Source organism: Harpia harpyja, chromosome 9 (assembly GCF_026419915.1).
Source record: "Harpia harpyja isolate bHarHar1 chromosome 9, bHarHar1 primary haplotype, whole genome shotgun sequence".
Taxonomy (NCBI): Eukaryota; Metazoa; Chordata; class Aves; order Accipitriformes; family Accipitridae; genus Harpia; species Harpia harpyja.
Window position 1 is genome coordinate 8,813,777 of NC_068948.1, and position 26,443 is coordinate 8,840,219.

Genomic DNA, 26,443 nt, shown 5'->3' on the forward strand with positions numbered 1-26,443 from the left:
AAACAAGATTTACAGACAAATTAAATTATTTCCTATTTGTGAAATGCAATACTGTTAGAATGAAGTGAATCCACAGATTTCACTTTTTGATCTTTAATTTCTTAAGAAAATTAATATCAGAATTAAAAGATTAAAGTGCTTGGTTTCAGCAACGAACATATTCTCCATATACACTACCAGCTTTCACAAGCAAATTCAGCATTCCAGAGTTGGGGAACAGGGCTTACTATGGCAGATTATATAGGAGTTACATAAAAAAAGAAAGGAACACAAGGATGAAATAAGGGAAAACTCAATTTAGTTCTCAAAACTTTTTCCGGAATGTGCTCCTCTCTTTCCTCAGAGAGAAATAAATTATTTCAGAATAACTCTGAACACAGTGACGATACACACCACTCAGTACGCGTGTGGGTGTGTGTTCTGTGAAGACAGCTGAAAAGTGAGCATCATTCCTACCGGAGAGAACAGTGTAATACTAATCGTCTTTGCACCAAGTAGTGGGAGGAAAGCCATGCAAATCCTTTTCTTTTGTTTTAGTAGGGAAGCAGGATTTTCCAGATGTCACTGATACATAACATAAAAATCAAACAGGCTGGATTGCGGCCATATACATGTGATAATCTCATATATTAGCATACATGCACATTCATACATATAGCATACAGAAAGTTTGCATGTACGTTGCGGTTTTCACATCCCCATAGTGTATCATTCATGTTCTAGATAGTCATGTAAAAATACCACTGTCATTTATATAATACATCTCTTCTAGCAAGAAACATAAGACCAGTATCTAATCTACCTATTAGAAAAACTGCATTGTGTTAGAACCTCACTACATTACAGATTAATGAAAAGTTAATGTGTTCATCTGTATTTTATGCATTGCTTTCCACTGAGGTCCAAAAATAAAATGCCTTGTACTGCACCCTCATTACATAAGTACTATATATATAGCATATGAGTTCCTCTTCTGTTTCAGAGCAGTCAGAATTGGTATAAGCATTTTGAGGAAAGAAGAGGTTTAGTAGAACTTTGTTTTATTCTGAATAAGAACACTGACTAGTAATGACTGTGTTGTAGAAATGTCAAGGCTGAAATTAGCAGTGGGTGGAGATCTCTTTAAGGGGAATTAAATAAGTGGATAATGGAAGTGAAATAGTCCGTGTGGAAAAAAAAAAAATTAAAATTCCTTGAACACTGAAAGGAGACAGTTTTCTTATAAACATTATCAAGGAGTTAAAGTAATTTTAGGAGGACTAACAAAACTTAAAGAAAGTTAAAATAATTTATGGAGCATCATTTAGTATAGCTCTTGTTGCTACCTGTGGGTTGACAGAGGAAGGCAAAAGGAAATAGTAACAGCAATATTAGTGAAGGGGTAACATGCTTATCTTCAACTCTCCAGCCTTGAAATTTGGTTCCATCAGAGATTAAGATGCAGACTTGACTGTGTATGCTGCATAGAATTTACAGTCGTTCATTACCCATGTAATGCAATGGCAAATGTACTCTGAGTTTTGAAGTGGCAGCTGAAAATTAGGTTTTGTTTGCAACAAAAGAGCAGGAGTGTATGTTTGTGTTTCTTTAGAGAAATAGCTTGAAAACATACACCCCCTAGGAATGTCACATATAAAATATGCAAAGTTCAGGGATCATAAGGGATAAATGTGCAAAACTTGCACAGTTTCACTAGTAACGGTAATAAATGGCAGACCTCTGAGATAATCTATAAGAAATTTCTACCTATATTTGTGTTGTTAGAATAAACTTGTTTTGGACCAAACTCCTCCATGCAGCCTAAGAATACATAAAAATGCAGAACTACATGATTTCAGAGGCAGTTCAGTGAAGAATAGTTTCTCTTTCCCCCACCATGCTAGAGGAAACAGGTGAAATAATATCCTCCAAAAACCAGCCCCTTTCACTATTCCCTAAACTGACATCTATGTCCAGGCATTAGTCATTTCTTCTACAACCTCCTACTATAAAGTTTTCCCAGATAATGTTTTACCTTTTAATTCATCTCTCATGACATTCCTTTACATTTTTCCCTCCTCTTTCAACCTAACACTTTTCTCAATTGTTTCACTTCGCTTCTCTTTCCTTAATGTTTTATCTTTTATTCTCTTGCTCTCGTTGCACTTTTACCATTTTTTAAACCTTGTGTTCATGAGTTCACTAGATTTTTATTCATCTGATCTTCTGACTAGTTTCCTGTCAAAATTTTGGGGTTTTTTTTCCCCTCATCTTCTTTACAGTGAGTACTCCTTGGATAAGGTCCATGTGTTTACTAAGGATCATAAATATTGCTCATATGCACACGTATAAATTTATAGTAGCCTTTGTGATCAGAAAACATCTTTTCTTGTCTGCATATATCTTAATTTTCTTTTCTCCTAGAATACCAAGCAAGTCCCATTCATATAAGGATTAACTGCCTTCAATTTCCCTTTCTCGTTCTCCTACTCTCTGCTTTTTTTTTCTTTTTTTTTTAATTTATTTTATTTAATTAAACCATTTTCTTGCCTAGAGCTTGGCAACATATCTTCTGAAAGCAGGTCCATATTATGTTTGTGCTGCTGTATAATTAAAATTAACTCAACAAGTTAAACCTAAGTTTTAGTAAAAGAACTGACACACAGGCTTGAAAAATTCACATATCAGTTTCAGCACAAGCAATTCAATGCATCCAAGATATGAAAATCTGTTGGAGAAGTGTTGAGGAAAAAAAAAAGACACCTCAGGTATCACTGTCTAGTCAGCACACCATGCTTACATTTGAAAATGACCTGGTACAACTCGTTGCACTGAATGTGAGTGAGAGGATGATTCTGGCTTCTCACATTCCTCCTCTTTTTAACTAAGACAGAATGGTGTTTTTGAAACTTTTTGATGGGGTGTTGCTTTATTTTACAAAGTGTCTTGGCACTCCCTCAATTATCTTTCTTTGACAGATGTAGACAAATTGCTGAAAAGCACATTATCCTCAACCTAATACTAGAAAACATTAGAATTTACTCTGCATTTCATGGCCAAATTTTGATGTCTTTGCTTACACTGGATTCTTATATTACCCTGAAATTGACTCTTTTGGTTTGACGGGTTTACTTCCCTTTTGCTTTAGTGACAACTAAAGATCACCTGCACTTGATACATATGTATCAGTAGGGATTGAGGACCTGAGAACATAAATGTGTACCTCTAAGTATATATTTATACATTTGCAAATACCGAACAAGGGACAAACCAAGCAAAAGAAAATCTAATATATTAATCCAGAAGGAAACAGATTCATGCTAATCTGACAAAATGAATAAATGTAAGTAAAACATATTAAGAAGATTATTTTCTACTCCTTTCTTTTCCTCCCCTTTCACACAGTTAATTTCTCTTTTCACCATCTTTTTCCACAGCTTTCTGTTTTCCCCTTCCACCTTCCGCGCAAATCCTATGGCTAATTGGTTAAGTCCACTCTAGAGTCTAACCATCAATTCCCACACACAGCATCTTTCATTTCAATGTTTTTAGCTGATTACAGTTGCACTTAGAGGAAAACAAATAAGTATGTATCAACACACTGCAAGTGCTACATCTGTGTATGAAAATATACAAACAGATAATTAAACATCAACAAAATATCAATAGGATTAGTGTGTCATGTTGGAACAAATCTTGATAAATCCTTCTCAGTAACAATACTCTAACTACAGCATCATAGGGGGAATATAAATTCAGCCCATTAAAGCGTTGTTGGACAAAGAAAGACACATTAATACATCTGTTAGTCATTTTCTTACTACTAAGGGACTCTACTATTGTGCTGCAGATGAAAGCATTGGCCAAGAAGAGATTTGAAAATATGCAAATTAATGCTAACAACATACTAAATATCTTATTATTCATCAACAACTCAATGGCATACTGGCGTAGTTTAAACTGTGAGTAATCAAAGTTTGTTGATGTTTAGACATACATACCTACAACAGACATTTCTGGAACCGTGGCATGATATGGACCATCGACAAACTCTGGGGCATTGTCATTGATGTCTTGAACCTTAATAATGAATTCTGAAGGAGGCTCCAGGGGCTGGTTTGTGTCCCTGTCAACTGCTTGAGCTGTTAGTGTGTATTCAGCTTTTTCCTCACGGTCAAGCCTTTTCATTGCATGAATGTCTCCAGTCTTGTCATTGATCACAAAGATTGTTCCAGCTCCATCTCCTGACAGAATATACTTGATTTTGCTGCTGCCAGGATCCAGGTCTGTGTGTAACTAAAAGGAAAAAAAGCATTTTAGAGACAAAAATTACACCCAGAATTTTTTTTGCATTGGTCTAACCATGCATTTTGTCAAGCTATTCTTTTGTACTTTAATCTTAGCACCAGTGATCCACATCTTAGCTTGAATACACAAGGAGAGCAGGGATTCGTATGCATACTAATCAAAAGTGAATGTAATCATAGCCATAATTAGACTTTCTATTTAAAAAGCAGCTGTTATATATATTTTAAATCCCTGTTCTAAAATGTAAATGTCTTCAGAACTATTATCAGCCAAAATGAACAAGCACAAAATGTCCTTAACCTATTAGATCAAAGGGCAAATGCAGGATTAACTATAATATATATTTTAATCTATTTGCTTATTATTTATTATTACTTTCAGCTTACTTTCAGGTGACTGAAAGTGGCTGAATACTGGCATCTGTGTAAATGTTGTAATGGACAGCATTCACAGAAATTTAGAACCATATCATAACTCAGCTCTTAGCAGAACTTAAAAGGGTCTAAGATCTTTATTCTAAAAGTATTTCCCCTGAAATAAAGCTTTGTTAAAGCAAGTTTCCAGAAATGTAAGAATAACCCTTACACACATCTTCCCATTCTCCTCAATGCCCCATTAGAAAAAATAACACTTAGATTGTACTTGGCTTTTCAAAAAACAAGATAGGATTATAATAATCTGAAACAGTATGCAAAAAATAGGTTTTCTTCTTTACTTTGAAGTTTTTTGTTAATTAAAAGCCTGAACTGAAGAACACTGGAAACAAACAAAGGACTTCCACTGATTTTTTTGCAGGCTCAGAGCCAAGTACTAAATAGCAGATTATCTCCAATAATTTTTAATTTGCGAGGGCGAGCGCACCAATTGGTGGACCATATGTATTAGTGTCAACACATTAAAAAATACAGGATAATAACTTAAATATACAGTAACAGTGCTTTAAATTCTATTTACGATTAACACACTCAATATGAACAATAAGAAGAAATGAATATCACATCATTAAAAACGTAACTTGCATTTATTATTATTTATCTCTGCCACATAAAAGATAGTCTGAAGGAAATACGTACAACCTGTTTAGGATAGCTGTGACATGACTTACAACAACTACTACTAGACTTGTTCCTGTTTGCTCGTTTTTGTGCAGACAGCTCAACAGAAATTGTTGCTGGTTATGCATACTTTTCAATTGATAGCAGTGGTTGCTACGGCTGGGCAGCATTGTCATTTGATATAAGGACCTGCATTAGGATGTTAAAATAGGCATGGGAAAAAAAGCCTTGTAACACGGGCTACAGCCAAGCCACAAGTAGATTTGTATGTCATACCACAAGTAGGCTCTGCAGGTTCGTCAGTAGATAATTGGTCGCATACAGTTATATCCGCAAATTAGCTGTTCAGGAATAAGAGATTAGAAAACTCGTTAACGGCACCTTACAAAAAAGGAATCTCAAATTGCTGCAATGAGCACAGCGGACAATGGCAGTCAGGTCTGATTTTCCAGTTGATCTGGTTTATTATACATACAAAATCCTGGGCCGCCAGTGTATTCTCTGCTCTGCAATAATAGCAGAACTCCCACTGACTACAAGAGGTGTAACTTCATCCTCTGTGTTTTGCTGGGTAACACATTATTACCACACCAGCTATTACCATGCCACTGTTTTAACAACTTTTCAAAAGCACTTTAACTGTCTGTGATTATGAATGACTCAATCCAGTTCACTCTTCCTACCCAAACCACGTGAACATACATGTGGACATCACGGGACAGCTGAATCCTTTTCCAAAAAAGCAATGTTTTTCATTTTGTAGTGGCCATCAGCTTTTACTTAAGGACAATCAGCATAATTTACGTTAATTTAAGTTAACAGCACTCTCCTGTTGGTTGGTACTGCAGTTTTATTGCTCAGTAAGACATGTAATTACAACTTTTTTTTTTTTGGTCTTAAAGATTATTGTCCTTATGACCAGGATCATACTCAATGTAGATGTCAGCAACATAAAAAATTATTTTCAGGGTCCCAGAGCCTGTCAAGATCAATCCAGAATCTGTTTGTGTATTAAACAGATTGTTTATAACTTAAGCATCTATTTGATCCCTGAATAAGATCTATACATTATTAACATTGCATATGAAGGTTGTGGCAGAATATTCATAGCTGAATTACAGTGATGTCATATCACAACGTTGTGTTGACACACACAACTCAGCAAAGCAATTGGGAACATCTCAGTTCACCCAATTACACAGAGCCTTACAGTGAAAAATTATAATCTGAATTTCTGAGAAGGCACTGGCTGAATAAACTAGATATCTCACACAAGTATTTGAGTTTGTTCAAAGATTCACCAATTTGCTATTTGCTAATAAGTAGGAGAGACTGTCAGTATAATCTCCAGTGTAAGTTTTACCCGTATTATCCAAAGGAAGTTATGGTTCATAAATCAGCTCTGGTATAAATTAATGTAGAGCTATAAAACCTTTGCAGTGCTAGTAAGATACCAACAGTTAAAATGAAAAAAAGTCTATGATACTATTGTTTCTTCTAATAAATTAAAGCCCTTTGTATCAAAAGAAAGGAACAGATATTGCTATTTGAAACACTATAAAATAAAGGGCTAAATATTAAATAAAAAGTGGAAGAGCTAGAAGCATTTTAAAATCTTAAAGTTGAAACCAAGTATAAAAAACAAGCCATAAATATAGCATTTACTGAAATCATATATACTTTTTATGGTGACCATCCAGGCTGACAGATTAAAATATCTTTTCTAGGTTTTGAAGCTCTTACACTCTAATATCAAAATATTGTAACAAATGACCTATGGAAGAGCCATTTTTCCAAAGTCATTTCATTGTTTGGATTCAGGATTAAAATATCATCATCTACTTACAAAGTTAAATCACAGAACTGAAGTGAAATTCTAAGCCAGAAAGCACAGCATTTTTTCCAAGTAATATTTCCTCTCTTCTACCAGATGCGAATGATAATTTACAGCAATCGTCAAGCTTCAGCAAGCTGTGTTCATGTGAAGGTTAAAGATCATTAAACACATAATTATATAGGGTCTAGGTGAATGATAGAGAGGCATAATGAATATGATAAATGAGTATCAGTTTCTGCTGAAAAAGCCTCACAAATGTTGTAAATGTGAAACTGCTTTCCACACCTGTAGCTTTATTTGTTGCGCCTGTGCTTAAAAGCTGACCTCCTGTTTTTCAGAGCAATATCGAGAAACATAACAAGAATTTCTATTTTAAAAAGGAGACATCTATAGCTAGCCCCTATGTTCCAATACTAGACAGCATCCCAAAACAAACAGAAAAGCATGTTTACTGGTGTGATGGGTTAACCCTGGCTGGATGCCAGGTGCCCACCAGAGCTGTTCTATCACTCCCCCTCCTTCTCAACTGGACAGGGGAGAGAAAATATAACAAAGAGCTTGTGGGTCGAGATAAGGACAGGAGAGATCACTCACCAATTACCGTCACGGGCAAAACAGACTCAGTTTGGGCAAAAATTAACTTGATTTATTACAAATCAACCGGAGTAGGGTAATGAGAAATAAAACCAAATCTCAGAACACCTTCCCTCCACCCCTCCCTTCTTCCCGGGCACAACTTCACTCCCGGATTCTCTACCACCCCCCCAGCGGCACAGGGGGACGGGGATGGGGTTTACGGTCAGTTCATCACACGTTATTTTCTGCCGCTTCATCCTCCTCAGGGGGAGGACTCATCACACTCTTCCCCTGCTCCAGCGTGGGGTCCCACCCACGGGAGACAGTCCTCCACGAACTTCTCCAACGTGGGTCCTTCCCACGGGCTGCAGTTCTTCACGAACTGCTCCAGCATGGGTCCTTTCCACAGTGTGCAGTCCTTCAGGCACAGACTGCTCCAGCGTGAGCCCCCCACGGGGTCACAAGTCCTGCCAGAAAACCTGCTCTGTGGGCTCCTCTCTCCACAGATCCGCAGGTCCTGCCAGGAGCCTGCTCCAGCGCGGGGTTCCCACGGGGTCACAGCCTCCTTCGGGAACCCACCTGCTCCGGCGTGGGGTCCTCCACGGGCTGCAGGTGGATATCTGCTCCACTGTGGACCTCCATGGACTGCAGGGGGACAGCCTGCCTCACCATGGTCTTCACCACGGGCTGCAGGGGAATCTCTGCTCCGGCGCCTGGAGCATCTCCTCCCCCTCCTTCTTCACTGACCTTGGTGTCCGCAGGGTTGTTTCTCTTACATGTTCTCACTCCTCTCTCCGGCTGCCGAATACCGCCGTCCCAACTTTTTTTCCTTCTTAAAAATGTTATCACAGAGGCGTTACCACTATCGCTGATTGGCTTGGCCTTGGCCGGCGGCGGGTCTGTCTTAGAGCCGGCTGGTATGGGCTCTGTCGAACACAGGGGAAGCTTCCAGCAGCTTCTTACAGAAGCCACCCCTGTAACCCCACCCGCTACCAAAACCTTGCCACACAAAACCAATACAACTGGAAAACTTAATCATGTTCACAGTGAGTCAAACTCGCTTCCTTCATGTGAGATTCAATTAATTAGACTTCAAAGGAAGTGAAATCTTCCTCCATCACTGCCTTAAAGTAGCAGATGCAACACCATCACCCAAATCATGCCTGGATTTAGGGCAACAGGAGATGTTTTGGATCCTCTCCTAGTTTTAATGGTGACACAGATGCCCTGTATTAATACCCAACTAATGGCTCCCATATAGCCTCAGCAAAGGTCCGTTCCTAAATAATGAACTTCATTCAAAATTAACCCTCTGAACACTGCAGTTTCTAATCATTATTAATTCCTTTGCTATTCTGTGTTATAATACAGATGATAATCAATGGCGCCAGTATTAACAGTGACAGCACACACAGTGTACTTCCACAAAACTAACATTATTTTCACTAATAATGAACGCGTATCTAAAAGTATTGCCAACACACTATTCAAATGTATAACATATATTTATAGTCTCCCACGTACATACATTACAAACACACATAATTACAATCAATGCAAGAGAAATTGCAGAGATGAAACTTACTCAAAGAGCCTCTATATTCTGTAGATATAAAAGTACTACTTTGCAATAAACAACAAATACATGAACAATTCTCCTATTCCATAGATACTTGTTCATCATATTTTTAACCACATTTTCTTATCAAATACTTGGTTCAAAACTATGTATGCAGCCAAGGACTTAGTATATGGACAAAGGCTGCAGAAGCTCCAAGCTAGGTTTGTGAAGTTCTTTTGCAATTCTGAGTACACAAAGAGATTTATGAGTCTCTTCCGCAGATAGAAACTGTCTCACCTGCTCTCAGTCAGCTACCTGGCAAATCAATGGTAGTCAAAACAGCAGCTTGCTCAGCACAATGAATTTCATGTTCAAGCCACGTGTTCACCATCAGGAAAGTACATAATGCACTTGGGTCTGGTCCATACCCAGAGTTAGCAGAAAGCTGTTAACTGGCCTTAGTAGTAGGATTGGGCACTTCAAGTCCTCTCCAGGTGTGGTGTTGGTGCACAACTTGATACAGGCTAGCCCGTAATGAGATGCATCATCAAAGGGAGGATTTCTAACCCAAATTTCCTCATATTAGTAAAAAAGCATAAATACATCAGTAATTCACAAGGCGGGGGGGGGGGGAGCTATATATTATGAAAATGCTCCTGGACATTTTTAATTAAGAAAAGAGAAGGTGGCATTATGTAGTCAAGTTTTTATTTGAGTTTGTTAGAAAGTAATTAATTCATCCTCATGTAATTACAAGGGAATTACCCCTTACTTGTTTCAAGGGAAAAGGCATAATCTGCCCTGAAAACTTCATTTTAAAATTTGCATCATTCTTCTCCTTCCTAACTCTGGAATCTTTTTTAAGGGATTAACTAGTGCATCACTGATTTTCACCTGATGTTACACAGGTAGACACACAACACACTAACACTATCCTAATGCTTCAGGTTCTTCTATTTTTTTACCTATGCCTTGCAATGAAATTCCTCATTTATGAGGCAGACCCCATTTAATGAACTTAGAGACAGAATTTTCAGCTTTTATGACTCTTTTCTGCAACTGCTGGGTTCTAAGAAGCTCTAGCTCATTCTGTGAAAGTATGGAAGGATTTAAGTGACTTCTATAATCATTTATATATATCAATGCTTTCAAAAACTGTAATGCACCTTACTCATCATGTGCTGCTTTCTGTATGTGACTTTGCAGGTGTTTTTTTTCTAAAAATACGAACATCATTAGGTGTTACAGAAGATTTTTTTGTGTATTGTTGATGTGCTCTGACACGTAATAGACAATGAGCACAGCTATTGATAACTCAGTTTAAAAAATCATTCATAATTAAACTATTACAAATAGATTCAATTAATTTGCACACAACACAGAATTAATACAGTGAACGTAATTTCAATTTAATAGAAACTTTCATATTCTCCATGGATAGGCTGATCCCATCTTCAATAATGGGAGTTATAGCTGCACAATGGGGAAGAGGAAAACCAAATATTCTGCATTATTATTCAGGGTAATGACAAATTGGAGCACAGATTTGATGTACCTGACAAATGTCAGTACTTGGAACACTTTCAGAAAGGAAACAGACATGTCCACGGATGACAAAGGTTTCATTTACGATACAAGAATCATGTAACTTGAAGCCTCTGGAGTAACTGTCGAAAGACATTACAGCTCACACTTCTCAGCTGCAGTTTCATAACCATATTCAAAGAGAATTAAAGCAATAATATCCCTAACACTTTCATTTAAGAGTGTAATCTCTGCTTTTGTCTGCCTCAGTTTCCTACCATGTCATTTGAGTATCTTTGATTCCAGATGGCTTCTTTTATGTTTCTGTTTATTCTTTGCTACTGCTTTTTTATTCTATTTGATTTGCTAATTTTGTCTCTGTTTATATTTATACTGCAACTGTGCACAAACTGCCTTTCATTGCTTACCTTTTGGTATCATCTTATGATACACTAGAGTGAACTGTTGTTTAAAAACTGGAGACAAGATTGGGATCTAACAATCTCTTTGTTCTAATTCACTGATTATGACCAACTGATGCAAGAAAAGAGCTCAGCCTTCCTGTTTACAGCACCATTGGTCCTTTCTGTATGTGTCATGTATTGCCTTCCTTACCAGGCTGAATTAATAATTTTTAATATCTATATTCACTCAATGTCTTGGGAGACAAAAGATAGCTATACTTGTTTTTTACAGATGGGAAGAACAGAGGAAGATAGAAACCCACGTTCAGTCTCACAAAGATCCATATTAGGAAAAAACATCCAGACTATAAGACTACCCAAGCCATTCCTAAACAGGTCTACACATTTATCTCCAGTTAATCACAGTATTAATTTTTTATTAGAATTGTTATATGTTGCTGGTGGTGTTTCACAGAAGTTGTTCCCCCTGCCAGGGAAACTCCCTAAGAGGGAGGAAACCATGCCCCCAGGTGCAAAGTCTTCCCCGAATCCACAATCGCATGTTCATCTTCAGTGGTTGTGATGGCAACAAAGACAAGGTAATTTGTTTCTACTCTTTGCTGTCTTCATTCCAAAGCATGGTCTCAGGTTGATCTTTCTGTATAAATTTCTTATATACCTTGCTTCTTCTGAATCCTTATGTTAAGCCAGATGATAGCTAAAGCTTTCTGTTTTCCTAGTTCTGGCCTTGGCCCTTTCCATTTGGGAGTACCATCTGTCTTCCCTTCTGTCCGGAGAACACCACCACCACATATGACCTGTGTCCTGCCGCAGCTTGGACTGCCGCTTTTAGTCACCGCTTTCTGCAGCTATTTAACACCCAAATGTCCTGTGTCAAGTGGCCTCAGATGGCTGGCACCTTTTTGTAGTTGGCTTTCTGCCTAGCTTGGAGTTCATGTAACTATTTCTGAACCCAGACTGCTGTTCCTTTCTCGTGTTCCAGCAGACACCACTCCTGTAAAAAGGTCTTGTTTTTTTAACCCAACTGTTTCTGATACTTGGAAACATGCAATGGAATTGTGTCTTGTTGCCAAAGAGGAATCCTTTCCCATCTCATTTATGTCTCTGTTATTTCATCTACAGTGTACTGTGGTTCACCACAGGAGATCTAAAAGCTGGGTATAGAGAGCCTCAAAAATTGCATGCAGTTTTACTCTTGTAAAACATATTCCCTCTTCTGTGTCTTTATTGGGGAAAAAAAAGTATCTGTCATCTCCTACTATTTGGGGTCAAGCACTTATATTAACAATTCCAGTGCTTCAGGCATTATAATTAACAGTGCCTCCTGCACTTGCCACTCTTTTCCCAACTCAGTGAAATAGCAGTAAAGCCGTTTACTCCCTCCTCCATCTTGTCAGTCTTGAACACAAACTACACTGTTGTTTCTACTACCTGTAAGACTGTGTGAAGTCTCCAAACATGACTTCAGAAGACTGCTCCCTTTTGGCTGTCAGTTTCTACTACCAGCAGAGTCTGTCTTGCTGCTCCTTCCTCAATATAGACAAAAGACAGGGAAGGTTGTGAAAAACCATAAGCCATAGGAATTTCCCATTCCACATGCTGGCCAGTTCAGCAGTTCCTATATACCAAATCCTTCTCTTTTGTTCTTTTAATAATAATCATCTTATTCACACTGTTCTGAGCTTTTCTTCCGTGTTGTTTGAGATGTATTTTTTTCTTTCGTCTTTAAAAGCTTATTATAACTTGCTAGGCTTCATTCTCAGGCACAGAATACATTGCACTTGAGTGCTAAGACCTCTTTGTGTTTTTCAAATTATTTTCTCAAGTGAATGTCAAAGCAATATCTTATAATACATACTCTTAGGATTGCAGAAGAGGAATAAAAAAGTTAATCACTACATACCCACAGCAGTAATTTGAAGGCTGCTTACAAAATCTGTCAAACTAGACAAGCTATAGCCTAGATCAGCAAAGGCATAAAAAAGTACAATAGGCCAGTGTGGTCAAAGGTGACAGGATATTTCCATTTACTTAAGCATATTTAAGTTGTCATGATTTTACAATCCTTCAAGGCTCTGCTTTCAGCTGCTTTCACCATCCTGGCTTCTGATCATGCTTTGCTCACAATGATTAGGAGGATCCCACTGATAATATATTTAACTCATCTTCCTTTTCAATAAAAGAATTTCAAATCCATGCAGAATGCATTCTGTTATTTAATGCATTCTGTTATTTAATAATATTTAATAAAACAAACCTGAAAGCATTAAAATACCTTTTTTTGAAGGCAATTTTCAAACTTAAGATGACTGCTTAGCATACTTCAGTGTCTGAACATAAGGAAGTAAGTACTGTCTAAAACCACATAATGTGTAAATCTGGCAGTGCAAATAGAAAGCTCTTTTCTCGCAATTGGCTGTCAAACACATCTACAGTGCAGAAATATAAACATGAGCTATGCAGCCAGCTTTGAGCTAAAATTGAAAACTGTTGAGAAGGTAACTGAGTGAAATAAAGAGAACTGAAAAATTAAATTGTGAGTACTTACATACTGATTATCTTATAAACTACCTGCTTACATGTGATAATATATCTTACTTTAGTGTACTTACACTAACCTGTGAACTGCGCACATGGGTACAGTATCAATTTTTTCCTACTAAAAGTATTTTTCAAGTTACTTGGAATGTGAAAATAAACACAGCTAGGAAACGCTGCAAAGCAAGTTCCTTATGAGATGTCAAACAAAACATTAGTTCTTCAGAGCTACTATGTTTGCAGTTACATAGTAACATCAGTGTCATACATCAGAATAAATACATATAGGACAAAGGATAGATAGAGGATAATTTGATTATTTTTCCCCATTTTCTTGCAGTTAGATGTTTATTAGGGATAACTTATGCAGAATTGTAAGTTATTCAGAAGAACCTGGTTGAAACTAGTTATTATGATTTCATGCAGTTTCACAATAAATTATTTGCCACATCACTTGTGTGGTTTTCAAAGCTTCCTAATGTAATTTCCCATGTATTTCCACTGTCATGCTTCCCTGTGAATTTCTTACAAACTGACTTGCAAAGGTTATGTGTCTCAATGTGATCAATTTGCAATACCATTAAATTTGAAATATTTTTTAAACCACTAGAGATAGATCATAGCTTCTGCCATTGTTAATGCTTTTCTGGAAGAATTGAGAGAGGAAAGGAGAACACAAACCATTACACATAGACAATGTTAAATATGCAGAAATAAACAACTGTGCCCACTCCAGCAGCGTTTGATGTTTAGTAATGTATTACCTCTGATTCTCTAGCAACTTGTATTGAGTCCTGTAGTCCCCTTCTTAATACATATGGAGACTAAAGTCTCAGTGACAATTACCACTTTCTTTGGAACATCAGATAACCTGACCTGTTTCCAAGGAGGAAAAAATAGCAGTGCTATGATTATAAGTGTGGGCACTGTTTGGAGTATGTGTCATTTGCTGTAAACACCTATCCTACCTGTGATTCAAAACATTCAAAATTTGGGGTCAATGTCCCATCAAAAAAAAGAAACTCTGGCTCAGCATGAATACAGACAAATTGTATACAAATCAGTATCACAAAAGCTGTAAGTGTGTAACATATGTCAATCTCAAAACAGCCAGAATCCATACAGACTTAGCAATGATTTAGTCTAGACCTTAATCCAATTCGTCTGAGCTCATGGTGAAGACTACTGTGGGAGGCTGTGGGAGATGTCTGTACTAATTTAATGATGATTGAATCACTGTCGGTTTTCTCTACCCACACAAGTTTAGTAGTGCTCATATCATTCTGTGAGCACAGAACAGCCAAAACCCCATATGGGGTTCATCCTATACTCTCCCCATTCAGCTGTTCTTTGCATTTCTCTACCAGGACTTTCTTTTTAGAAAGGACAAGTGACCAGCTATCCTGCACTAATATCTTTTGGGGCTGTGAGTAGCAGAGAAGATGCACAATACACACTAGACTGAAGTTAAGAGGCAAAGGAGCATTATGATTTCTCAGGACCTCTTTTCAAATGATACACGTACTCCTCCTCCTTCAAAGAACTGATTTTTAAGTTGCCCACTGGAGAATGCAATGGCCATAAAAGGAACAGCAAAGGAGGGAAACGGCCACATAAGGGAGATCCTTGAAGATCTCCAAGGACTCTGCTGAGATTTCTCTAATAAAATGAGTTCAGGTGTCTACTGGAAGGGCTCAGGAAAAAAAAGAATAATAATAATAATAAAAAAAAACCCTTAAGAAGATGAGAAAGAGGTATTATATTGAGAACTGAAATTTTTAAATGATCCAAATGATACCCTAGATACAAGAATGACACAAAATCCAAATATCTTATGTACATTCCTGCTATTTATCTGAAAGAACTCTACTGAGAGAACCAAATGACAGCTGGTTAGCCGGGCAGCTGACAACTGCAGAGTCAGTACTCATCTATAAATAATGATTATTAATTACTTGTATTACAATAACACATAGAGGTCCTTGTTGACACAACGGCTCTGTTATATTCTGTGCTGCAACCTTCACTGAGCTTACTTCACTGTCCTCTGCTTATGGTGAAATATCAAATGATGTTTTTCCCCTTCCCTTTTTCTGAAAAAGAGACAAGAAAGAATGAACCCAGAATACATAATTTCAGAAATTATTTTCTAAGACATTGGATAATTTCTACAATTACCACCTATGGATGCAGTATGGCTCAAACTCATGGAAAAAAAGGGGCTGAATTCTTGCAGAAATTTCTGGTCCTAAGATGATTATTTTTAATTTTTTTTTTTTTTTTTCCTTAACATGAATGGTTTTAGGATCTTGTCCTGGTTTCAGCTGGGATAGAGTTAACTGTCTTCCTAGTAGCTGGTACAGTGCTATGTTTTGAGTTCAGTATGTGAAGAATGTTGATAACACTGATGTTTTCAGCTGTTGCTAAGTAGCGTTTAGACTAAAGTCAAGGATTTTTCAGCTTCTCATGCCCAGCCAGCGAGAAAGCTGGAGGGGCACAAGAAGTTGGCACAGGACACAGCCAGGGCACCTGACCCAAAGTGGCCAACAGGGTATTCCATACCATGTGACATCCCATCCAGTATAGGAACTGGGAAGTGGGGGCAGGAGATCACCGCTCGGGGACTAGCTGGGTGTTGATCAGCGGGGGGTGAGCAAGTGCACTGCGCATCATTTGTACATTCCAATCCTTTTATTACTGCTGTTGTCATTTTATTAGTGTTATCATTATCATTATTAGTTTCTTCTTTTCTGTTCTATTAAACCGTTCTTATCTCAACCCACGAGTTTTACTTCTTTTCCCGATTTTCTCCCCCATCCCACTGGGTGGGGGGGGAGTGAGTGAGTGGCTGCGTGGTGCTTAGTTGCTGGCTGGGGTTAAACCACGACAGATCTGATGTAAGACCCAGGAACTCAGTAGGAGTCTCTGTCTCAAATTTCAAGGGACACTGAACAAAACTCTTTATTTGAAACTCGTATAGAGTTATAAAGATAGATAGAGAACCAAAGACACGCCCCCAAAAAGAGAAAAGAAAAAAAAATATATCACAGCTGACATCTATTTATTAATTCATATTATGACTCCATAATTTGTAGTCCAATTAAATTCGGAATTTACCACTAGCCTACAAGTTTATTTTTTATACTTTTCTGACAACTAATAGATCAGGTGTAACTGACTTTCATACAAACTAGATAAATAACGAGATTAACAATTATCTGACTGTGAGATAATAAAGTGTTGAAAATAGCAAGAACCTGAAGTAAAATAAAATATTTGACATTATTTATCAAGTCAGTAAAGCTGCCTTTTCACATTTACTCAGGATATAGGAGATGGAATATTTTGTTTGCTTATGGAGATGGGATCATTGGGTATGTAAATGGACACTGATGGCAAAGTTAACTGAAAATATAGGACCTTGATAGGACCTATATAGGACAAGGGGTAATGGCTTTAAACTGAAAGAGGTGGACTTAGATTAGAAGTAAGGAAGAAGTTCTTCACTGTGAGGGTGATGAGGCACTGGAACAGGGTGCCCAGAGAGGTTGTGGATGCCCCATCCCTGGAAGTGTTCAGGGCCAGGTCAGGTGGGGTTTGGAGCAAACTGACCCAGTGGAAGGTGTCCCTGCCCATGGCAGGGGGCTTGGAACTAGATCTTTAAGGTCCCTTCCAACCCAAACCATTCTATGATAATCTGCTGTATGATGTTCTCCAACAAAATATTAGCAGTATAAATGCACTGTTTCTCAGTTCTGTTACAGGTATTCTGACACACAAACTGATGCAGTTAACAAACTTATCTTGGCTTATCAAATGTTAATGCTTTTCTGACACAAGTTGGGATCATGGCCAGTCAAAAATCACAATCGCAGCATGGTTAAACCAAAATTTTTTTCCACCCATACTGAAAATTTAAAGCCGTATTAAATATCTCGCTATTGACCACAATTGGTTTCTGAGTTTGTATATGTTTATCAGCTGGACCATATTTCTCTGTCTCAGCTATGCCAACTCCACTAATAGGTAGCTTTTCTCAGAAAAAGACAGAAGCCCACAGGACAAGAACGCTCAGAGCCACAATTTTCTCCAGTCTGGTGCATAACTGCTTCTGATTATACAGCATCAGTGTTAGCAAGGTGGCTAAACAGGGAATCCCTGTGGGTTCTCCAGTCTCCTTTTCTTTTTCCGTATGTGCTATAAGAAAGTATGACATAGCGGTAGAACAGGCTCAAACATTATTTTCAAGAAAAAATAATTAGCCTAAATATAACCCTGCCCTTCTAACCAGTACAAAAGCCAAGCAATCTCAACCTGACAAAGAGAAAACACATAGCAATTTTGGGGGACTGCAACACTTCCATTTCCTACAATAGGATAGAAATTCATAAGAAAAGCAGAGTCCCTGAGCGAGCTATATATTCTAATTTTGGTTCATATATTATTGATTTGCAGGTTTAAAAAACAGCTTCAAGTCTGTGAAAGAATCCAGAAAGCCTGAAAAATTCTTATGTCTGTCAATTGTTATGAATAGGTCATGAACAGTCCCTTACAGATAAGTCACATTCACAGAGATTGTAGTATTCATAAGTATTGCTAGAAATCACTATTTAAAGATTCAGTTCTGCTTCCTGATCTGCAAATACCATGGATTTCTTACAGTTGAGCTGTAACTTTAAACCTTTGTGTGCTGTTTGCCAGTATGGTCAGTCTCTACTCAGTCCAATTCTAACAGTTTAGATGAATACTACATTAATCCGAACCATTCTCTAGACCTGCACAGAATGTATATTTGTAAGACAGGATGGAAGATAGTAGTGAAATTGTATTATATACAGTATACTTACTCTTTATACCTTAAAAAAGAACTTCAATATAAGAGTTAAATAGTTGAAAGTCTGACATCTGTCCTTTACCAATAAAAAGGAATGAGGTTATGCAGATTAGGTAATGGATAGAGGAAATGTGAAAAGACTGTGAAAAGCCTCTATCTAAAGTATGCTATATTGTCACAAGGAAAAACAAACAAACAAACAAACAAAAAAACCAAACCCCCAAATCCTCGTATTTAAGCCTTCTTCCACCTGCTGAGATACAGTTCCAAATGGATAGTGGTAGTGAAAGTCAAAAACCAAACATCAGCCAGTTCGGGGGATGAAAACAAGCAAGAAATAGAAATATCAGAGTAAACAAACGGGAAAGCAGGAAGAAACAAAAGGAAGTAAATACCTAGCATATGGCTCCTAAAAAACATGTAGAAAAAAGTTATATGAATGTTAGGCAATTTAAATCTTGCCACAGAAAATGAAGCTGAGAACATTTAACTTCCAGATGCCAGTTTATTGATTACAAGATTGGGGGGCTGGGGGGGGTGTTGTGTGTTATAAAAGACAAGCAAACCACAGCCTTACAAATACCTAAAGCAAAGAGGAAAAAGCCCCCAACAATCTATGTACACTTGTGATAATATTCACTTTAAGGGTTACCTGAAGAGTTTTACATTTGATAAATACTTTTTCTTTCCCTTTCCTGCTCTTGTCTACAAGAGATTTGACAATAACTGAATTTTTAAGCCTGTGTGGAGAAACACTGGAGAAGCACTCCCTCACCATCAAAGGGATGGGGGAGTTGCTTGATGGGAAGAAGCTGTTCCAAGAAATCTGCATGAGAAAAAATTAGAATAGCAGCTAATTAAAATCAAGGAGAATACAAGGAATTACATTCCTGAAAGGTGGGGCACAAGTCATTTGCAAAGATAACAGATTTCAATAGCTTCTTTGACTGCAGATGATATGAGATAAATAGAAAGCCTCTGAGTTGGTTTGGGTTTTGATTTTGGTGTGTCCCCCCCAAGTAATACCTGATTTGGATCCCTTTATGTTCAATAGTGAGTGTATTTCTTTGCTAATACTCCCAAACCTTATTTATTCTCCCTGGAATCTTACTGCCAAGCTCATTTCTTCTCACTCCCTGTGGCTAAAGCTCTCTTTTGGCCTGATTCTCTTCTAGAAGTGACACTTTATATTGATAGCCCAAGCAAAGAGAGTCATCATCAAACTGGCTGTGTCATTCAGCCCCGGGGTGCAATGCTGAGAGTGATCACATATCCTGAATACCAGCAATTCACTCAGAGCTTTGCACAAACCAGAGATAACCTTTTATTTGTTTTCCTGCAATCACAGTAACATCATTATCATCTCAATATGATGTCACAGACATCATATACATTACTCCACAATCTGAATATATCACCAGAGTAATTGAATGAGCATCACCAAACCATTACAAAGCAAAAATTAATTTTTCTTCCCATTCTGCTGATGGGGAAACAAAGTCACAGAAATAAAGAGGCCCAATATTCAGAACAAAGCAGTTAAAGGTCCTAAGGACAGCTGCTCAAGACCACTAAGAAGCTGCACCCAAAATACCAGCTTTAGCCTTGTAGCTACATATATTTTTTCACCTGTATTTTTTTTGGATAAGAATAATGATTCAGTGACACTCACTTCAACCATTCACCTGCATATTACTGAAAAGTTGGTTTAGGAAATAATATACAAAACATACATTTGGGAAAAGACCAATGTAGTATTTTTTCTGAACATTTCCTGACCAGAATGCTTCAATGTTTTTTTTACATTAAAAAACTTTTTATGCCTGTGTATGCATTAATTTCAATCTTTTAAAGTATTTAACTTTTTAATATGTTCAAAATGTAAATAAAATATTTTCTTTTAAATTAATTTCATTTGTTATCATATTAGGGGGTTCTTTTTCATATAATAAAAATTACTATGCCTAGCCCAAAACATTTTTTGATATTCCAAAAATTTGTATTTGGAGTGACACAAAAGTATCATTTTCCCCAACATTTCAAAACTGCACATGAAATGAAAATCTGCTACTCATCTCAGAAGAAGCACTTGAGTTCTAGGAGAATTAAATTCTTATTTGCTTTAAAAGCAAAACCATTCCTGCTGCCTACACAAATCCTCCAATTAAATCTTTACTTCCAACAAAAATAAAGCAACTTCACTCCCTTTGTTATCATAATTTATTTTCCTTATTAGAACCAGCTTTATTTTAATGTTTTAGCATTTTTATGCTATGACTCATTCTGTAGATCTTACAACAGCTTACTACCATGCCTTTACTTCTGCAGCATCACAAACATAATTAAAACATATTTGCTGTGATTATATTTCAGCATATACAGATCAACATAAATTTTGCTCTTAGATATAGAATTCCTATTGTTTCTGTAATTACTATGAAGAAATAATGCAAATGAGCCTGCTGGAGACAATTATTGGACTTTCATTTTAACTTTATAATGTTATAAACAAGAATCGGCATTCCACTCAGGGGTGGACAGCAAACACTCATTTTATTGAATGCTTTAAAGACTTCAAATTAACAGAAGCTAAGCAACCATTGTAATCATTCATCTAGTACATATTAATATCTCTAAAATCAGAACTTAGATTGTGCTCTAGAATTACACAGATCAAGATATCTCTGATTAGTATATCTTAATGAACAAAATTAAGTATTGTGCTTCTGTGATAAAGGACATCACATCTATGACTTGGCAGCTGCCTGCACAATCTGAATAAGTTATCACAGCAGGATGAGTTAAGACTGAAGTAAAATCCACATTTATAGTACCTGCTGAGAGCACTTCTTAACTTGTGTAGGATTTAGAAAGACCTTTAAATTATTTAAACTTTTTTTGTAGTTTGTCATGAAAGTCATTGAGCTATATCACAGAATGATAAACATTCTCATACTATGTTCTCCTAAATTAGTTTCCTCTCATTCTCAGTGACAGAATTCCCTTCCAGTTACTCAGAAATCCACAATCAACACAGAGAAATCTTGCCTGTGAAGACAATCTTTTTCCCCCAGGAAACAATCTCTATTAACCACATACACTCGTTGTTATGGTCCAAAAGAACATGGAGGCACAAGGCACTGCAGAAGTCTACCTCTGAAAGGGATGGGCACAACCAACTCCTGCCACTAGCACAACTGACAGTATTCAGACAGGGAAGCAACAGTGTCACAGTGTCAAAGCCTCAGATGTTCAGTTAAACCATCTCTCAGTTTTTGCTTTCTCCCTTTTTTTTCCCCTAGCGTTCCTTTTCTTTACAGTATTTGGGGTACCGCGCATAAAGGAATATCCTGCTGCTTTATCCCATATCCATCTAAAATTTTTGTTGAGTACTCCACTGACAAGGATGTGCAAGCCATCTGCACCAAAGGAAAAGATGACAGGGGCCATTCTAGATGAATGATCCCTTAGACAGGGTCACCACTGGTGCCATCTGGTTGATCTATAAGGCACTACAGGCAGTTCCCTGGACTTAGAATCTTTCTTCTGCTCTCATCAGCCCAGACCAAGTCCACAAGTACTACAGGGGATCCACTTGCTTGTTTTGTCCAGGGATCAGAAAATTATATTTTCAAAACATACTCTCATCTGATACAGGATATCATTATGAGGAAAGTCAAATTTTCATAAATAGCAAATACCCTATAGGAGCCTGATAAACTTAACCCAAGGCAAAAGGTCAATGCAGAAGCATGCCTGAAAGCTGATGGACTGAGTTTTGGGAAAGGAAAAGACATTATTAGACCTGATACATTCCTAGTTCTTCAACGGCCTCTTCCTAATCATTTCTTCCGGCTTGCCTTTCAAGGATCCTAACATGGCCAAAGGATTTTGGAGTACAAGTTTTGACACGCAAACCCAATCATTCCTATACAAAGCCCTTTCTGTTATTGCTTTGAATATATTTTACTAGCAAATTAATTAAGCTGAGTTTGTTCTGGCTTTTGGAAATCTCCAGTCCTAATTTTTAAGGCTCTTTTTGAAATTCTATATTTGTGAGGCAGTCCATATTTTTGCCCTTTCAAAAAGTGCAAAAGAAAGGATACTAACTCTCCTCTGAACGTGCCATGACGTCTAGCTGAAGTACAAACTATCAAAAATGGAGATACAAACAAAACAAAACCCAAGGTAAAAGCCATTTTTATCTGTGCTGCACTAGTAGGCTCTCCCATCATTTCAAATGCAGAAATGTACTGATATCTCATTATGCTATGTAGTAGCAAATTTTTGTCTATCCCTATACAGAACAGAAATCCAATGTTACAATTATTCCAACATTCTAACAATCAACCCAAATGCCTGTATTGACAAAGTTGCTCTTTGATGCTAAATTTTGATTTATATTTTAGTGATTTTTTTATTTTAAGCAAGGGAATGGGGGAAGAACTCAAATTATATTTGTTCACATGGAAAGAAATAGCATTTTTGAGAAAACTAAAATTAAACTTCAAGAGCTTTGATGTTCCTTTTTTTTTGGTGCTTCTTGTATTATAAAAATGGAAAAGAATTTTTACTTGATGCATATCTAAACTCCTTCAAGTTCTGTAGTACGTGAGTTTGAATTAAGTTAGCATTACTTTTGAAAGGCTAAGAAGCGCAACCATAGTTTAGCTCTGTTCAACCAAGCAGTATCTGTGCTTTGAACTGACAGAAGCCTTTAAGTGCAAAAGCTTAGATAAGCTGATAAAGATGAAACCAACCGCATCTGCAGTTACTTAGATCCAATTCAATTCAGCCCTATCATACCCCAAATCTCAGATATTCTCACACATTTTAAAACAGTATTACTGTGGGGTAGTAAATAATAAGCTTGCACGGATAATGAGATCACAGACAAAAAGAGAAAAACCCCAAAGATTATTTCTTGGTTCCTGCTCCCCCAGATTATAAGTTGTTACCACCACAATAAATTCATTACTGTGAATTAAAAATCCCAAACAATTTTACTGAGTGATTAATTAGAAATTTCCCCTTTAACATGGAAAACCTTTCCATTCCTGACATAAAATTAACCAGAACAGAAAAGTAAGATATTTTATACATTACCTTGTTGTAACATTTACATTTGGCTAAGATCAAGCCCTGTACATACAGGAAAATGAGCAACTCTGGCATTACCCTGCACTCACTCCTCTCTACACTAGGAACTCAGGTGAAATATGCAATGTGGGCTACTACAAATTACAGTTTACATTCCAGGAAAAAAACAGATTGTTGCATCCCGTTCCCCTGAATTTAAAGGTCGTTGGAATTAAATACACTGGGCAGATACCTTTTTAGAGAGCTAAAAAGCACTCTGTGCAAAGTAAGTGGAATAGGAAATGCTACATCTATGCCACCTGAGGATTCCCAAATACCAGGGCAATCAGGACAGAAATGAATCCACACCACCATACTGGCCCATGGTGGCCAAATCAGTGGAGTAAATGTCTTTTAGCAATCTGTCTGGCATAACGTGGTCCAGCTGCATTTTACCCTCCTTGTGGATACAAATGAACAATATAAACTCCGGATGTAATTGGTCCTGCTGTGCCCTTACCAAAGTCAATGCAACTCTGCAGTGCCAATAGGTTTTGTGACAGCTTTTAATTAAAACAAATAGACAGTAAGATTAAAATGTAAATAATAATAATAAAAAACATTCAGGTAATTCCATGTTGGTTAAACTTTTGTCTATGTGGCCACCAAAAGCACACAGGTAATTTAGTATTTCAAACTGATTTTGCAAATAGATTAGCTGTTAATGTAAAATTGTTAAGCAAACCATTTCAGGAGAAAACCATTCTGGGATACAGTCATGGGAAGAGGTCACATATGCAAAACTAAGCTTTGCCCAATTGATTTCTAATTATAAAATCAGAGGCTCTAGAGTTTGTGGTTAATAGTCCTTCCCTTTAGCCTGAAAAAATAAACTTACAGCATGCGCTCACACACAAATACACATACACATAAAACAATTCGCGTTGTTTTAGTAAACAAGTATGTGTCCTGGCACTGTTCAGCTAAGAATGAATCAGACAATGCCTCACTGAAGGCCATCTATGGAATTAAGTCTACAATGCCTCACCGATGGCCAGCTGTGACACTGCAAATTGTTCCTTATAATAAAGCTACAATAACGTCCATTTGGGGAAGAAAAAGCCACGGGCAGATTCTATGAGAATCTGAATAAATTTAAATGCCAATATTGTATAGTTACATAATTTTATGTTTTCCTTTGTAAAAAGATAGTGGCTGAGAATTTCATATATTTAATTCATTCATTCTTCAGCACCAAGTGTAAACTGCCAGGACACCTGAGTCTCTTACCTCATTTCATCTTTGTATGAAATTGGACCTTTCTTGGGTTGAAAGAAAGCCAAACAGTACAGTTTTACTTATTAAGTGTGTTCAACATAAGGATGCTTTCTGAGTACATTCTGCACCTTCATCATAGACTAAAGTGGCATGAAGGTGAGTATGCTTTGTCTATAATAGAAATAAATTAGGAAAATCTTTAATTACTATATAATGTGCAAGAACATTTGATTCACAGGTCTCCCTGTCTATTTTATACAACAGCTGTATTCAGTGTACATGCATTACGTTTTAAAAATTTATGATTTCTTCTAAGTTCATAATTTTATAATGATAAAATGCTAGCACATTCATAAACATTGTGAGTCTTTTTCTTGGGGAATCTAAATTCTGTGCTGTGCTGCATGATTACTCAAATAATAAATTACTACTCCTCATGACAAAAAGAAAAGAATTGTGATCTATATAACCTGTCATCTCCATCACTGATATTTACAAATGAATGCATCTAATTATTTGGCTGCTAGAAACTTCACCCTGTAATATTTGTTAAAACTTAGTCATCTTCATTATTTTTCTCTCTAAAGCTGTAAAAAGAATTCACAAAAAAATTACTTTTTAAAAAGAAAAATATTTTCTTAATAAATTATTACTTTCAGTTCTGGGCTTGATTTTCTGCTGCATTATTCCACTTGCACATCTATGAGAGTCAGCAGAGCAGAGCTGACATTTCTTGAAGAAACAGGTCTTTCCTTGCTCTGCTCCAGTCCCCTTATTACCCATTCAAAGTTACACAAAGTAATCTGGAAAACAGTGCCACGAATTCAGTTGCATATATCTGAGTAACAGGTTTTTAATCATGTATTGCTAGTAGACCAGCTTGCAAGCCAGCAGTCAAATTTTGTGGTGGCATCACCCACAGATGTTTCACAGAAAGTGAGACACAGGGAGTTGTCAACCCACTGTGAATCAATTTATTCATTCTCACCAACTCTCCAGTCAATTTCATCCTTCAAGGTGCAAATTAGAAATACAGATGTATTCTCTGAAAAGCTTTCCAGATTCAGGTTTTTAAAAGCAAGTTTAGAGCCTGTTGGCTCTCATCCAGCATAGTATCAGTTTAACACTGGAGGAATACTTCCTCAGGGTGCCACATCCCCAACTTCGAAATGAACTTTATAAACATGCATTTACATCGGTTATTATGTCTCTGCAGACCTAAAGTCCTAAGACTTCACAGCCACAGTCAAGACCTGGCAAAACACCTTTCAACTTTCAGCCACTTCTACCACAAGTGGGAAGTGTGAAGCTCTAAGACTACGCACGCCATTGTCTTAAACTACGTGTTTGACATTGTTAGTACTGGGGACCAGAATTTGGAGGAACAGCAACTACCCAAGACTGCTGCATGAATGAGAAGGAACTTTAGTACTTTTTAGCTATGTGGAA

The 26,443-nt window shown here is 37.1% G+C and overlaps 1 protein-coding gene across 2 annotated transcripts in view; it reads right to left on the reverse strand.

Moving 5' to 3' along the window:
* CDH8 (cadherin 8) overlaps positions 1–26,443 on the reverse strand; it is a 150,711-nt gene that overhangs the window by 90,447 nt on the left and 33,821 nt on the right. For both annotated transcript variants that reach the window (XR_008236710.1, XM_052797399.1), the window contains exon 3: positions 3,981–4,275. Coding sequence is in view for 1 of the 2 variants with exons in the window: in XM_052797399.1 (XP_052653359.1) it covers positions 3,981–4,275 (295 nt within the window). In the remaining variant the exon portion in view is untranslated. The remainder of the gene's footprint in view (positions 1–3,980; positions 4,276–26,443) is intronic.